At 41.4% G+C, this 15,489-nt stretch overlaps 1 protein-coding gene across 1 annotated transcript in view; it reads left to right on the top strand.

The window, feature by feature from the left end:
• The first annotated feature begins 13,734 nt into the window (after positions 1 to 13,734).
• The window catches only part of PAPSS2 (3'-phosphoadenosine 5'-phosphosulfate synthase 2), a 73,832-nt gene continuing 72,077 nt past the window's right edge, over positions 13,735 to 15,489 (top strand). The window contains exon 1 of the mRNA XM_074374002.1: positions 13,735 to 13,898. Within this exon, the coding sequence (XP_074230103.1) occupies positions 13,872 to 13,898 (27 nt within the window). The 5' untranslated portion in view covers positions 13,735 to 13,871. The remainder of the gene's footprint in view (positions 13,899 to 15,489) is intronic.

Here is a 15,489-nt window from a genome sequence, read left to right as displayed (position 1 = left end):
AAAGTTGTACAGCAAGTTCCCATATACTCCTCACCCAGCTTCCTGTAACATCACTATCTTAGGTAACCATAGTACAGTCATCAAAACTAGTAAATTAACATTGGTTATACCTTAAGACACACCGAAGAAAGGCCCTGTGAGGACACAGTGAGAAGGCGATGATCTGCAAGCCGAGAAGAGAGCCCTCACCAGAAACTGCACCCAACCTCCATCTTGCACTTGCCAGCCTCCAGAACTGTGAGACAATCAACTTCTGTGGTTTAAGCCACTCACACACACATTAAAAAAAGGAGAAGGAGGAGAAGGAGAAGAAGAAGAAGACACAGGCGAAGAGGAAGAAGAAAGAAAGAAAGGAAAGAAATTAACATTAGTACAAACCTATTGACTTCACTAGTATTTCATTCATTTTTTTGACTAATGTCCTTTTGGTGTTCCAGGATCCAGCTAAGGAGCCCACATATCATTCAATGGTCATACAGAGCTCCTGTAATAAATACCACAAATTTAATGTCAACACGTATTTATTACCTCATAGGCCTCTTATAGGAGGTCATGGCTTAGCTGGGTCTCTGCTTAGGGTCTCACGAGGCTGCAGTTAAGGTATGACGAGGCCTGGGTTCTTATCTGGAGGTTCAGCTGGGAAAGAATCATCTTCTAAGCTCTCCCAGGTGGTTGGCAGATTTCATTTCCTTGTGGTTCTAGGATTCATGGCAACTGGCTTCTTCAAAGCCAGAAAAATAGAGATTTCATTGCAGGACAGAGGCTGCATCCTTATGTAGTCAAGGGACATAATCAGAATCATACCACCCATCACTTTTACCACATTCCATTGGTCAGAAATGTGACAGATCCTGCCGATACTCAGGGGGTGGGGATTATGCAAAGGCATGAATACCAGAAGAGAGAATCCTGGGAGCCACCTTAAAGTCTGTCCAACACATCTCCTCAGTCTTCAGTCTGGGATGGTTCCTCGGTTTGTCCCTGTCTTTCATGACCTTGACCCTTTTGAAGAGTACTGATCAGTTATCCTGTAGAATATTCTCAATTGTGTGTGTCTGATATTTCCTGTTTTTAGACTAAAGTTATGCCTTTTTAGCAAGAAAAGCACAGAAGCAATATGTCCTTCTCACTGCACCAGATCAGGAGGCACATGAGGTTGACGATTTAGTCTTTTATGGTAGCCTAGATCATCTGGCTAAGGTGGCATCTGCTGGATTTGTTCACTGTAAAGTTACTATTTTTCCACTTTTATAATTAATAAATATCTTGGGATAGAAACTTTGAGACTCTCCAGATATCTTGGTTTCTCCTTGAACTTCCATCCACTAATTTAAGCATTCATTAGTGGATTTTGTGCAACAATTGTTATTGTGATGTTCCAAGGGTGATTTATGATTTCCATCAATCTTTCTACATTTATTAATTGGAATCTCTCCAAAAGAAAGATTTATTCTTTCTCCCCCATTTATTTATTTATTGAATAACTTATATTAGTGTGGGCTCTTAGACATTTATTTTTTTCCTATGGGTTATAATCCAATCCTGTCATTACAGATTTTGTGGCTCAAATTGTTCCAACTTTGGTCATTGAGAGATCTTTCAAATGGGCTCCCATGCCTTTTTTTTTTTTTTTAACATACTCTCATTTTAATTTCCTTCCTTCCTTCCCTTCCTCTCTCCCTCCCTCTCCCTCTTTCTTTCTTTCCTTTTTGCAATTCCTTACTTTCTAGCACTGCAATATGCTCCAACCTCATTTTGTATTCTTTCTGCCTCAGCCCTGAATTCAACAATTTCTCCAAGAAGCCCTGGTTTCTTTTATTGGAGAATGGTATTTAAAAAACAAGATCTGGGCGCTAGGTGTACTCATTGCTTTTAGACCCTCTCAGTGGACAGAACTTGGAAATAATAAGCATGTACACTAACAATTCATATATACACATCTCTGTTTCTTTATCTACCTATATGTGTGTGTGTGTATATATATACATATATATATATATACATACATATATATATGTAGTGTATGAATTCATGCTGATATCTGTTTCCAAAGCAGGTTCACCCTAGCCTCCCCCTTCCTCATTTGTAATTTTTTTTCTCTGATAGTGAGAAAGCTGGCGGTCATTACTTGTAATATATTTATCTATTTGTTCAAACCTAATACACATATAGTAAGATAGTTTCAGAATTGCTAACTCATATCCTTGTGAGAAACAAATTTACAAACTACAGTATGGTATTTATGTACAGGTTTTTTTTGTCTTTAGCCTTACAGTCGCAGTTCAAATACCCTTTTCTAACGTAACGTAGGTTGTTTCTTTGCTGCTCTCTTCAGTGTGGTCACTTTATTCATTTGTAATATATTTATGTTTGTATTTTACCATTTGTATTTCATCTTGGATTTCCTCCATATATAGCTTTTTTTAAGCTCACATTCAGTAAAATTGATTCTTTGTATTGTACAGTCCTGTAAGTGAAGAGTCAGAACAGATCCATTACCCGCTACCCACTTTGTACTGCCCTTTAGAGATCAAACTCCTCCCAACCTCAACCCCTGGCAACCACTGATCTGTCTTCTATCCCTGTAGTTTTGCCTTTGCCAAAATGTCATATAAATGAAGTCATAAAATCTTTTAGCGGCCTGGCTTTTTCAGTTAGCAAACTATTTTTGAGATTCTCCTATGTTGTTGTATGAATCAATAGTGTCTTTTCATTGCCAAGTTGAGTCAGCAATGCTGAGTATTATTTTATTGGATGGATGCACCGCTAAAATGTGGTACGTCCCTTCACCAACTTATTCATTCACCTTTTGAAAGGTATCTAGATCACTTCCAGTTTGGGGCGATTATGAATAAAGCTGCTGTAAACGTTGTGTACAAGTTTCTGTGTGAATATACATTTTGATTTCTGCAACGTGTAACCTTAGGAATGGGATTGCTGGGTCATTAGGTAGCTGTATGGTGATACACCTTTTTAAAAAAACAACAATTTTGTTGAGACATAATTTACACACCATCAAACATATAATTCAGTGTTATCAGTACAATCGCCACAGAGTTGTGTTGCTATCACTCGTTTCTAATGTTAGGACATTTTCATTGCCCTGTAAGGAAATACTCCCATTCTCCTCTTCCCTCAGCCCTTGGCAATCACAAATCTGCTTTCTGTCTCTAGATTTATCTATTATGGACTTTTCATATAAGTGGAATCATACAGTATGTTGTCTTTTGTAATTGGCTTCTTTCACTTAGAATTATGTTTTCAAGGTTCATTCTCATAATAGCAAGTATCAAAACTTCAGTCTTTTTCTGGTCAAATAATATCCCACTGTATGGCTATACTACATTCTGTTTATCTATTCCTCACTCAGCGGAGATTTGGATTGTTTCCAGTTTGGGGCTATTATGAGTAATGCTGCTATGACTATTTGTGTTTAAGTTTTTGTGTGGACGTTTGTTTTCATTTCTGTTGGGTCTATAGCTAGGAGAGAAATTTCTAGGTCATGTCCTAAGCATTTGAGGAAATATCAGGCTGTTTTCCAAAGTGGGTGTCCCCTTTTACAATCAAACCAGCAGAGAGTGAGGGTTCTAACTGCCCATCTCCTTGTCAACACTTGTTACTGTTTGTCCTGTTTAGGGTAGTCATCTCAATACAAAATATCTTACTGTGGTTTGGTGATACACTTTTGACTTAAAAAAAAAAGGAAAGCCATGCAACTGGAATAAAGAGCCACCAAATTTGAAATTCTTCAAAATGTGCAAAAAGCCCTTCAGACTTGTTACAGCTCATTAGCTACTTTATTTCCTCTCATGAATCCTCTTTCCTTCAACCCCCAGCATTCAAATTTGAAAAAAGAGTGATTTCTGAGTTGAGGATATTTTGGATATTACACAGAACCAAGAGCTCTGTGTTCAGTATTCTTGGCAGACAAAGGAAATATCTTCCTTTTTAAAACTAAAAAGCAAAATAATCTGACAGAGTCTCATTAGTTTTGCAGAACAGCTCTGTAGAAGTCATCACTAGCAATCTTGTTGATAGACTAATTAAATAAAAGGGTGTAAATTATTGTGATGTCAGATGGAGCATGAGCAGAAAAAATAGACATCATTTGTAATAAAATGAAAATTAAAGAAAAGTTAGAAGAAGCAGAAGCATTTCACACAGAGTATCATTAAGCCCACATCTCAAAGGAAGTACAGATTTAATAGTGTATTCTGTAATAAACTATTATTTAATATAAACTGCAATAAGTAATGTAGGCTACAGTAATAGATAACTCTGAAGCCACATGATAACCTGAAAATCTCACCAATTTTCCATATTTTGGAGCATTTTCAAATTTGGGGGGTGGGGTTCAAGTCATTTCTGTTTTATACCTTTAGAATGTGAAATAAGCATAGAGGTTATAATAAAATTTTTCATCAGTCTCAAAACCCTGAAATGTCATAAATGTCAAGGCAATTCTAAATTATCATGCTGGATTCAGTTCAGTTCAGTAGACTTATTAAGCATTCCTTGGTACCATACTGGATTTTTTTTTTTTATTGAAGTATATTCAGTTTACAGTGTGTTAATTTCTCATGTGCAGCATAATGTTTCAGTTTTACATATACATACATATATTCCTTTTCATATTTTTTTCATTATAGGTTACTACAAGGTGTTAAATATAGTTCCCTGTGCTACACAGTATAAACTTGTTATTTATCTATTTTATACATAGTAGTCAGTATCTGCAAATCTCAGACTTCCAATTTATCCCTTCCTACCCGCTTTCCCCTCTGGTAACCATAAGTTTGTTTTCTATGTCTTTGAGTCTGTTTCTGTTTTGTAAATAAGTTCATTTGTATCTTTTTATTTTTTTAGATTCCATATATAAATGATATATGGTAGTTTTTCTTTCTCTTTCTGGCTTACTTCTTAGAATGATGATCTCCAGGTCCATCCATGTTGCTACAAATGGCATTATTTTATTCTTTTTTATGGCCAAGTAGTATTTGTATAAATATACTACAATTTCTTTATCCAGTCATCTGTTGATGGATTTTTAGGCTATTTCCATGTCTTGGCTATTGTAAATGGTGCTGCTATGCACACTGGGGTACACGTATCTTTTTGGATTAGAGTTCCCTCTGGATATATGCCCAGGAGTGGGATTGCTGGATCATATGGTAAGTCTACTTTTAGTTTTTTAAGGAATCTCCATACTGTTTTCCATAATGGTTGCATCAAACTATATTCCCACCAATAGTGTAGGAGTGATCCCTTTTCTCCACACCCTTGAATGCTGGAAATTTCACACTAATCCCTTCATGCAGTTTTCACAGTGGTCTGAAAAGGTGCTTATTAAATAAGTCAGGCCTATTTTGGTCCAACGGATGCCACCCAACTCAAATTATCTTAGTTAAAATAAGCAGGTGTATTTTTTGAAAGGCTGTTGGCATGGCCCCCAGGATCACAAGAAGAGCCTTAGGAAGCCGGGTAGTTCTGGGAAACTGCAGGAAAGTTCTGAGGCAGAGACTAAGAACGTGACACCATGAGGTCTCCTCAGTTATTTCTGTCATTCTCTAAGACTTCTCCACGCGGGAGGAGTTGTGGCCGATAACACCTCTGGGTTTATGTACAGTGCTGACCCTTTCTAACTGAGACGGGAAAGGCCTCCTTCCTCAGCTCCAACAGAAAAACCCTAGAAAGGGACCTGAATTGCTCTTGGGGCTGCTCTGGGCTACGCTTACGCTGGGTCCCATGCCTACTGTTAAGGTACAGAAGGGAGCTGCTAGACCAACAAAAACATATGACTCTAGGTCTTCAACCAAACCTAGAATTCTTTCCGTGTACCCTAGACACAGCTGTTTCGTGTTGCTGACCCACCCTTGTGTCACAGCCCAGAGAGCTAGTGAAAGGCCATTGGCAGTAAGAGCCCTGTCCAGGCTGACCATTCTTGGAAGCAGTTTGCTGCCCCCACCCAGAAGAATCCCTCCACTGGGATCGAATTTCATTCTTTAGGTCACTGGTTCCCAAAATGTGGTCTGAATTATGTTGATAAGGGGAAAAAAGAAATATCATTTTCTTGCTTTAAGTAAATAACTACGTTTTAAAAAGTGACCGAGTGTAATAATCCATAGCATTCCTCTAAAACAAGAATGGGTAGGGTGGGAAATTCCATTTGTAATTCCATGGGAATTACTTCAGTGCATACATGAGATTTAAGAAACCTGAATAGAGATACCATGTGCTAGAGAAGAAACTTGGTCATTATACCAGTTCTTCCCAAATTAATGCATAATTGATTTATTAACAATTCAACAGAAGCCCTATACAACTTTAGGTAGCTGGGCAAGGAGCTTAATAAAATAATGTAGTAATTAGTCTGGAAGAGAAAATGGGCAAAAAGTCTCAAGTTCTATTTAGAACTGACCTGCTTCTCATAGTGACTCCCTGATGGGGAGTCCTAGGATTTATCACTTGACAGTTCCAAGGGGAGACTCCTGCCAGCTAACCTTACATATCATGGAGAAGGCACCACAAACCAATAAAACAGATAGACGAGTCAGTAAGTGATGTTAGGAAAAATGGTATAGTGGAACAATATTTTCAAAGTATTAACTGATTTTTTTTAACGGAGGTACTGGGGATTGAACCCAGCTGCATGAGAAGCATGTGTTCTACCACTGATCCATACCCACCCTTCTCTCCGTAACTGATTTTTATACCTAATATTCCCTCATCCTAGTCCTCCACAAGTCACTCAAGACGATTCAGGGCTCAGGATGGAAAGGAGAAACTGTAACTAGTGTTTTCTTCTGGTTTTAATGCCTTAAGCCCTTAGAGAAAAAGAAAGAGCTCTGAAGAAACAAAACATTTGGAAGGAAAAGCACCAAGGACTAATTTAAAAACCCTGAACTAGAATTAGAGCTAAATGAACTTATGGAGGAATTCTGAGGTTGGGATTCGGGAATGTGTATCTTTATAAGCACCTCAGGGGATTTTGTGCACCTGTGGGCTAGGATAGTGGTTCCCTACCAGGCTGCAAAGTGGAATCACCCCCGGGGTGGAACATATTCTGCTGCAGACCCCAGCCCGGAGAACTGTAGACTGAGAGGGAGGCAGGAAGGACCAGGAACGTGAATTTTTTTGAAAGCTTCCAGTGTGATTTTAATGATGAGTTAGAGCTGGGAATTCCTCGTAAAGTCTATTTCCTTCCTCATTAATCCTGTAAGACATTTTATTCACTGTAGTGGGATGATTTTTTGAAGAATATTATCCAAGGTCATCTCCCCAACACACCTATTTCTTCTCCTTCGACTTACTTTCTAAATTTTCTATAAAAGATTAAAACATCTTTATCACCACTCATTGGAATCTCTTCCAGCGTGAGCTGGAAGACCTATATCTAAGGCAATGATCTGCAGAACATGGTCTCTGGACCAGTAGCATCAGCCTCACCTAGAAATTGGTTGGAAATGCAACCGACCCTAGGTCACCCGCATGAGAAAATCTGGATGAGGGGCAGGGGCAGCAGTCTGTAATTTCACACAAGTAATCTTGCACTGGCACTTTTGAGACCAAGGATTCTCTTAAAGACAAACTTTGAAAACTACTGTTGCCTAGGCCCCACCCCCAAATTTTGATTTAATTAGTCAGGTGTGTGGTTTCCTCAGCTGGTTATAATATACAGTGAAATTTGAGAAACTGTGGGACTTTGAAAGAACTTTGCCCTGTTCAGAGCAGAATTTTCTTTCCAAACTAGAAGTGAAGAAAAAATCAAATGTATGGTGTGGGATGGGTGGGGGTTTAATGGAGATAATAAGTGTTTTAAGAATAGAGGTATTTCAAAGTTCAAGCATAAGTTTGTCTTAGCAGTGCATATAACAATTTTGTCCAATACTTATGAATTTATTATAATGGGACTATTGCCCCACTTACCTTTAGGAGATTAAGATTACCCCTATGATTGTAGTTGTAGTTTTTAGTATTTGACATGTGAAAATATTATGTGAAGATCAGGAAATGAATTCAATAACATTTTAAATGAATATGCACTTTATTCTTTACTGCAGCACCTAAATACATTTGAAAAAGAGAAATATATGTGTAGGACTATTACTTTTTCAGAAAATGTTTAGTATCAATAAAAACTCTCTTACAATACTTTCAGGAGGCCTGAGGCTCATAAATTGGGGACTGTTAAGGATTTTTATGCTTTTATCTAAAAGACATAGACAGAGAGAGACTATATTGATTTTTCTTTTTCACTGCTTATCTTTTCATAATGTGACTCCCCAAATTTATAAACTCTTCCAGAAGGCTTAGAACCCACTAATAAATTATGCTCAACATATATTCAACTCACTATATTGTATATATGCAATTCTTTGCAAATTAACCTCCCACTTATAGTATCTTATTCCCTAATAAATATAATATTAACTTATTATATCACTACATTTCTCAATTATGTTGGAAAAGAGAGCACGTACTGTATAACCTCATATAAGTTATTTCTAAATGAAATATTTCTGTCCTTCCACAATTAAAGACAAATTTCTCAAATTATAACTCTAATTTCTCTGAATATATCATGTTTTTGTGATATTTTGTCAATTTTAGGCCAAATATCACAATTACCACTTCTTTTTTTCCTTCTTTCTTTCCTTTCTTCCTTCTCTCCTCTTTGTTCCTTACTTTAAAATATTGTCTTAAAATCTAGCTAAGTATAGTTGGATATTTTTCTAATAATTTAAAGTTTAAGTCAAATATTTGTTAATTAAATAGTTAATAGTTAAATAATTTTAGTGGGATATTTTTTCTAATAATTGAAAGCCTCTAACTGACGTGGATCAAGTTATCTTCCACCTTGCTAAATATCTTTTAAAAGAAATCTGTTGAAGGCTGAAAATTCAGCCAGTTAATTGACTCAGTAATTGATTTGCCTGACATTAAACGAAGGTAACTTGTTTTCATTGAGGTTTGTTGAATTTTGGAGTGAATTTCCCTAAATACCCTAATTGATTCTATCTTGCATAATATGTGTGTATACTAATAAATGTACTTCTTTTTAAGCTAATACAAAGAGTGGACAAAAAACTTTGTATGGATTCTACCCAAGAAATGGCTGAAGAGCATTACTTTAGCCTGGAAGTGTGGGCTTTTCCTCTGGCTGCCCAGATTCTATGGGCCCTTACGTACTGGGCCGGTGTTGCTGTGCAATCTGGCTGTTAGCAGCTTTCCTCGGCTCTTCCTATCTTTAGTGACAGGCTGGGGCACTTGGAGAAGGAGGAACAGGGAATGGTGAAGTAGGAAGTGACTACTTCATGCATCTTGGAACATCAGGCCAGGCAGCCTGGACCATCAGTTGGGTGACAGATCACCCTCCTTTCTAGCTTTCTTTTATCCTTGAAACACAACTTAAAGTATCACCACTCATTGGAATCTCTTCATAGTTCAACCTTCTGTGTGTGTGTGTGTGTGTGTGTGTGTGTGTGTGTGTGTGTGTGTGTGTGCGCGCGCATTCCCTATTACTTCGGATCTCCCTTTATTGTGGCACTTATCACATTCTCTTGGAAGTATTTGTGTACATATCCATCTCCCGCACCAGACCATGGACACCTCAGCACAGTGACTTCTCATCCTTAGACACGGGAAGTGTCCCTGTGCCTACTGAACAAACGCAAGGCCAGCCACATGGCTAATGCACTCTGATGAACATAAAGAAGAGACCATGCAAAATCATGGTGCGACCCGATTGTACATGGCACGTCCTCTATTACAGTCGTCAGCCTTCCCCCACTCTTCTGTATCTCCTAATCAGCGATTCAAACACTTATAATTTTCTAAACATGCCATGTTATTTCGCGCAGCTCTCTGCCTTTAAATCTTTCAAATTTGCACACATGCCCACTTTGGGGAGGGGAGGGCTGGCAAAATCCTACCCTTATCTCAAATCTCAGTTTATGTATTATTTTCCCCAAGAAAATCTGACATTTCCTTCCATTCTCCCTTCTTTCAAAGTTGAACTGGATGTCCCTCCTCTGTGCTCCCACAATATCCTTCCTTTTTACTGACTGGCCAGTTTAATCCATGCTCTCCATTTTTTCTGGAAAAGATAATGACCAATGCCCACAGCAAACTGAATGTTCTCTTGACAGCAGGACACACTGGAATGCCCACATGTTGCTGCTTTTCCATTCCCTAAGCTGGATGCTTACTGAGATCCATTGTGTTTGCTCACACACCTATTTATGCCAGGTGTACCTGTTAGTGTAATTAAGTAATTCAGTTAGATGTGACTTAAGTGAATAGCATATGAGTGAGAAAAAAAAAGAGCTGTATTTTCTATGAGAACAGATGGATGTGTTGGAAAGATAAGCTGCTAAAAAATGTGTACTGCTGAATTAGATGTAGGCAAGAGATCAGATAAAGATAGGTAAGGAGTATGTAGAAATCTTGAAGGATTTTCCCTCAGATTGTTTAAATGCCCTGATTTTTAACTCCACTTCTATAAAATCCCAAACTGGAAATTGTTGAAGAAGCCTTATGAGAGTGGTTTTTGGAACTCCTGTCAGCATACTCATATCAAAATAGAAACCTTTAGCCCTACAACAAAGATTAGTGAAGTGCATGCATTTTAAGTCAAATAAAATGTCTATGGTACTCATGTATCATTTTCACCTGTCTCAGTAATAGACTGTATTGAAATGATTGAGATGGGGATGGGGGCAGAGACTGTCTCCTTCACTAGATTGTGAATTTCTTAAAGACAGGGACCAAGTCTTGCTCATCTTGGTAGACCTGTGCCTGGGGATGGGAAGAATATTTGAATCCTCGAGGACTTTCTCTCCAGGGCTTTCTTGACCCAAGGGAACTAACTGCTGCACTGCTTTTTGTTCAGGGCATTTCAACAATTAGGTGTCTTTTTATGCATTACAGCCACCAGGGGGCAATGTAGCTGCATTCCTTTGGAATCGCCGTCCAAGGGCGATGCCCCCAAACTAGATCCCCTAAAATGTGATAAGCCTCCCTAAAATGTGTTGGAGAACTTGTGGAATGAACATCTCACCCGTTCCATTTTTTCTAAATAATAAAAGGACCAATCACCATCCCATTAAGTTAGTTATTAAACCCTAGTCAATTTCTGGAAGGAAGAAAACAAAAGAAAATAGTAAGAAAATTCTAAAACCCTCATGCAAATGTTGCGAGTAGTATCAAGGATTGTAAATTGGTACAATACAGGCCACAATGCCCTACAGTGGAGTCTTGGAGGAAACATTACTGAGAAAGTCATGGAGAGTGTGTCTAGATGACTGGAAAGATGTCAGCCCTTCCTGCCTTCCCCTGAATGAATCTCCTTCCAGTTCTGATGTACTGGAATCATAGGCTTCAGAAATTAGGCTGCAAATTACTTATATCTTTTCAGAAGGAATGTCCTCTCCCAGGAGCAAGAGGGTAGTGAGATGAAAAAGAATCAAGACATTGCCTTTAAAAGAAAGACCCTGGGAAAATGAAAAAGAAATGATTATTTTACCTTTCAGTGCATTGCTATGCTGAATGACCACTAAACTGATGATCCGTGAAGTTGAAGGATCTTAAACCAGGCATCTTGGGTCCAAGGGAGCTGAGGCCTCCTACTTCACCAGTCTTCGGACGTAATTAAAGAGTATCTGTTCCAAAGTACTATTTGAGGATTGATTAAATCAGAAACAAGATCAACAGTCTAGTTTACAGTTATCATGGAGGTTTTGAAACAGCTGACGTAGAAGCTGAGTGATTTACTGCATTTGGGGAGTCAACTGACCTGGGTTTGAGTCTCAGCCCAGCCCCTGACAGTGACTAGGGTCAGGTTATCTCTATTCTCTCAGTGCTAGTTTTATATTGCTCATCTGAAAATACAGGGAGAGGGAAAGTGGACAAATGATCTCAAAACTTCCCCCAGGTTTAAAAATCATATATATTTATTTTCCAGGAAGTTGCCCTTACAGATTTGCCCTTAACTTCCTTCTGTTTTAAGAACACAGCTTTTTAAGAGGCAAGGAAACACACACACACACACCCCAATCATGCAAATTGCTATTTCTCCATCCACACTTAATTTACCTTTTCTCTTAAGGCAGGATCTGGCAGGGTTCAAAATATGGTTGGAACTGATACCAAAGGATTTTTTTCCAATAAAATAAGAACAGGATGTTACTGTTTAAATCCAATAAATTCAAAATGTGCTAGTTTGTGTGCAGAACAGAAACTCAAGCCAAGCATTTGCTCTCAACTGCTCATAGTTGAAGGCAGTGTGGTAGCTTACTCAAAATGAGTCAGAAAATAAATATACTGACATTTCAAGACTGGACAAATATGTAGGCTGCCTTTTAAGTTTTTGACTCCATTTGTTTCCCACCTTCCCCTGGAGAAAGGCAGTCAATGAATGAATACTCAGATATTCAGTGTCTGTCTGGAAAGCTGGCCGTCTGCCAGAAATACAATTAGGTGTGAAAAAAACCTCCATCTCTCACCTCCTTAGGACATCACTTCTTTCACCCTTTCACAGAAGGAAGACCAAAGTTGGAATGAACAGTGTGGCCCTTGGGCGTCTTCATGGTTCTCTGGCCGGAACTGTCCTATTGATCTGTTTGTGACATTGTGCAAAGAGTTAAGGTACAAAGGGGTGTGAGGCCTTGTGACTGCCCTCAAGGTGCTTGTCCCTAACAGTAGCTTCTCTCCTTACTTTTGCTTGTCCCAGACACTGGGGCTTAGAGAGTTGCCCTGTGGAGCCCTAAAGTACAGGCCATAAACCTTGTTACCTTGGGCCTCCTCTTACTTTTTCAATTCAGGGCCCATCCTAGTTGCTGAGCACCCAGAAGTACTATAGGAATGCTCTGGGGGATGGACTGAAACAAGTCTCTGGGCTACCATTGGCCATCTTCTGGGGCTGGCCTTGTTTACTTGACTTTGTGAGGAGGAGCAGTGCATCAGTGGGTCCATCTGTAACACAGGAAAATATCATGAGCTGCAAAGGGGGTGAATGCATGTAAACTCCTCAGTCCCAAGTCTGGCACATAAAGTGCGGGCAAGTGATGCGCCTCGTGATTCCATAATCATCGTAGATGATGACGCTGGTGTAGGAAGTCTGGACTGTGGAGGGTGACAGCCTGGGTTTGAATCCCCTCACTCATAATATAACATTGAGAATGTCCGAAAGCCTCGACTGTTTCAAGAGAGAAAGCAGGACTCAATGCCTGAGCAGGGGGTGCACCAGGCTTAAGGCAGAGCGCAGAGTGAGGACCAAAAAAAGTTAACCTTCGCAGTTGTTACTGTAACTGAAGACGAGCTGGGTGTCTGTGGCCACTGGGGACCATGCTGGCACTCCAGGCGGTTTCAAGGAGGTCCCAGAAGTAGGAAGCCTTCCTTGGAGAAGTGCAGGGGCCGGTGGGAGGTGAGGGACTCTCCCGCAGCCGCCGGGTGTGCGAAAGGAGAGGGTGAACTTGACCTCCGTCGACGCGCGGGGCGTGTCCGTCCACTCCTTGGGCTGCAAGGTCCTGCCTCCGACCCGGGCTGGCAGAGCCGCTCCCGAGAGTTGGGGGCCGGGCCGGGGACCCCGCCCAGGCGGCGGCCGGGTCCCCTGGGTTGGGCGCTGCTGGCTGAGCCGACGGGGCGGAGAGGAGGGCGGCGGGGGGAGGAGTAGGAGGAGGGGGCTGGTCAAGGGAAGTGCGACGTGTCTGTGGAGCCTTTTTATACCTCCTTTCCCGCAGTCCGGCAGCAGTCGCCGCCGCCGCCGCCGCCGCCGCCGCCGCCGCCGCCGCCTCTCGTGCGTCCTAGCGTCTCCGCTCGCGGGAGTCGGGCTCCAAGTTCCAGGGCGCCGGGCACCGTAGCAGCCCCCCAGCATGGCCGAAGTCAAGAAACAGAAGACGGTAGGCTTCGAGTCGCCTGCCTTCCTCTTCCTCCCCTCCATGCGCGCGGCGTCGACGCCCCTACCCCGGGACACTCGGATCCCATCCTCCCCGGGAGGCGGCGAGAAGCCCGGGCGCAGAGGCTCGGGCGCCGGGAGGAGAATGAGGAGGAGGAAGAAGAGTGGGAGGAGGAAGAGGAGGGCGTGTAGGAGGAAAGCGGGAGGGCGAGGCACGGCTGGGATTCTCGGGGCAGTCCTTCTCTGCCCTGCGCTTCTGGGAACCTACACCCTTTGGGGGCGTCACGCCGGGACAGACCTCCAGAGCAGGCAAAGTGAATCCTAATCAAAAGAAAGGACCAGAGACAGGATATTTCCTTTCTTCCCCAAGAGCTTTTCCAGACCCTCCTTTCCTTCAATATGATCTCCGCACGGGTCCGGTGGGCTGAGCGGACTCCGGTCCTGCCAGGTCCTGTCGCTGCGCACATGTCAGTGACAGTCATTGAGTTTTGCCCGTAGAACCTCCTTGGAGTGGACTTTAATGACAGACTTTCATAGAGGAAACTGCAACTATCTAGACCTACGGGAGGAAATTGTATTTCTACACTGGCAGGATTCTAGCTTGATTCAGTTCCTGTTGGCATCGGGTGGCACCTCAAGTTCAGTCATGGGGGGAGCTCCTCGGCTTGGTGGAGTGAGATGAAGGCGCTGTTTTGATAAGACTCAATTTTATCCAGAATTAATCCCAGCCATCCCCTGTATGGGAAATAGAAGGTTTCCTTTTCCGCTTAGCGACAGGGGCCGCTGTAGGTTTTGCATCCTTAAAAATGACAGCAGTGATCATAGAGCCTTAGAGTTGCAAGGAGCCTTGCAGACAGCCTTTGGCCACACCAGGGGTGGTCGGCCAGCCTTGCTTAGATCCCAACCAGCAGTCTGACTGCTGAGCTCTCATCTTTACCACACTGCAAGCCTCCGATGATTATGGTGGTTACTGAATGGGTCGGCCTCTCTCAGACTTGTGCTTGGCACATAGTAGGTGGTCAATAACTGTTTATTACTATTATTATATATTATTTATTACTGAAATATCTTTGAGATGTATTCGTGGAAGGCTGCGGGAGAGATGAAAAAGAAAAACACGAATTCGGGAAGGAGAGGGGAGGGGCCATCCCAGGGGCTAGAAGTGGGGCCTTGAGCAGCAAGGGAAATGGGATAGGGGCTTGTGGTTTCAAGGGGCCACATTGGACCTTCAGGAAGGTCCAGGAGGAAGGCAGCATCAGTTTGAGGGGGGAGAGTGGTCCAGGTCCATTTGCTTTTTATGGGACTGATTTTAAAGTAGGGAGACTCAGTATTATACTTCAAAACACTGTTAAATGAAAATCACTTGTGTTTTACTCCTATTTAATTTGATTACTTTCTGTAAAATTCTAAATGATGTCTTCTAAATGACAAGCTGCTGTGATACTTAGTAGCTTTTTGTGTCAGCGGGGTTTTCATTCTTACCTCCCTGCTCTCATCAAGAACTCCTTCCCAGTTCTGTCGGGGTTGCTTTGTCAGGCATTAGGAATGAAGGGGCAGGTGGTCCTTCCCCGTCATAACTCCATCCAACATGAGCC

This window comes from Camelus bactrianus, chromosome 11 (genome assembly GCF_048773025.1).
Source record: "Camelus bactrianus isolate YW-2024 breed Bactrian camel chromosome 11, ASM4877302v1, whole genome shotgun sequence".
NCBI classification, from domain to species: Eukaryota; Metazoa; Chordata; class Mammalia; order Artiodactyla; family Camelidae; genus Camelus; species Camelus bactrianus.
Note: the sequence above shows the minus strand (reverse complement) of the source record. Positions and strands in the feature narration are given on the sequence as shown.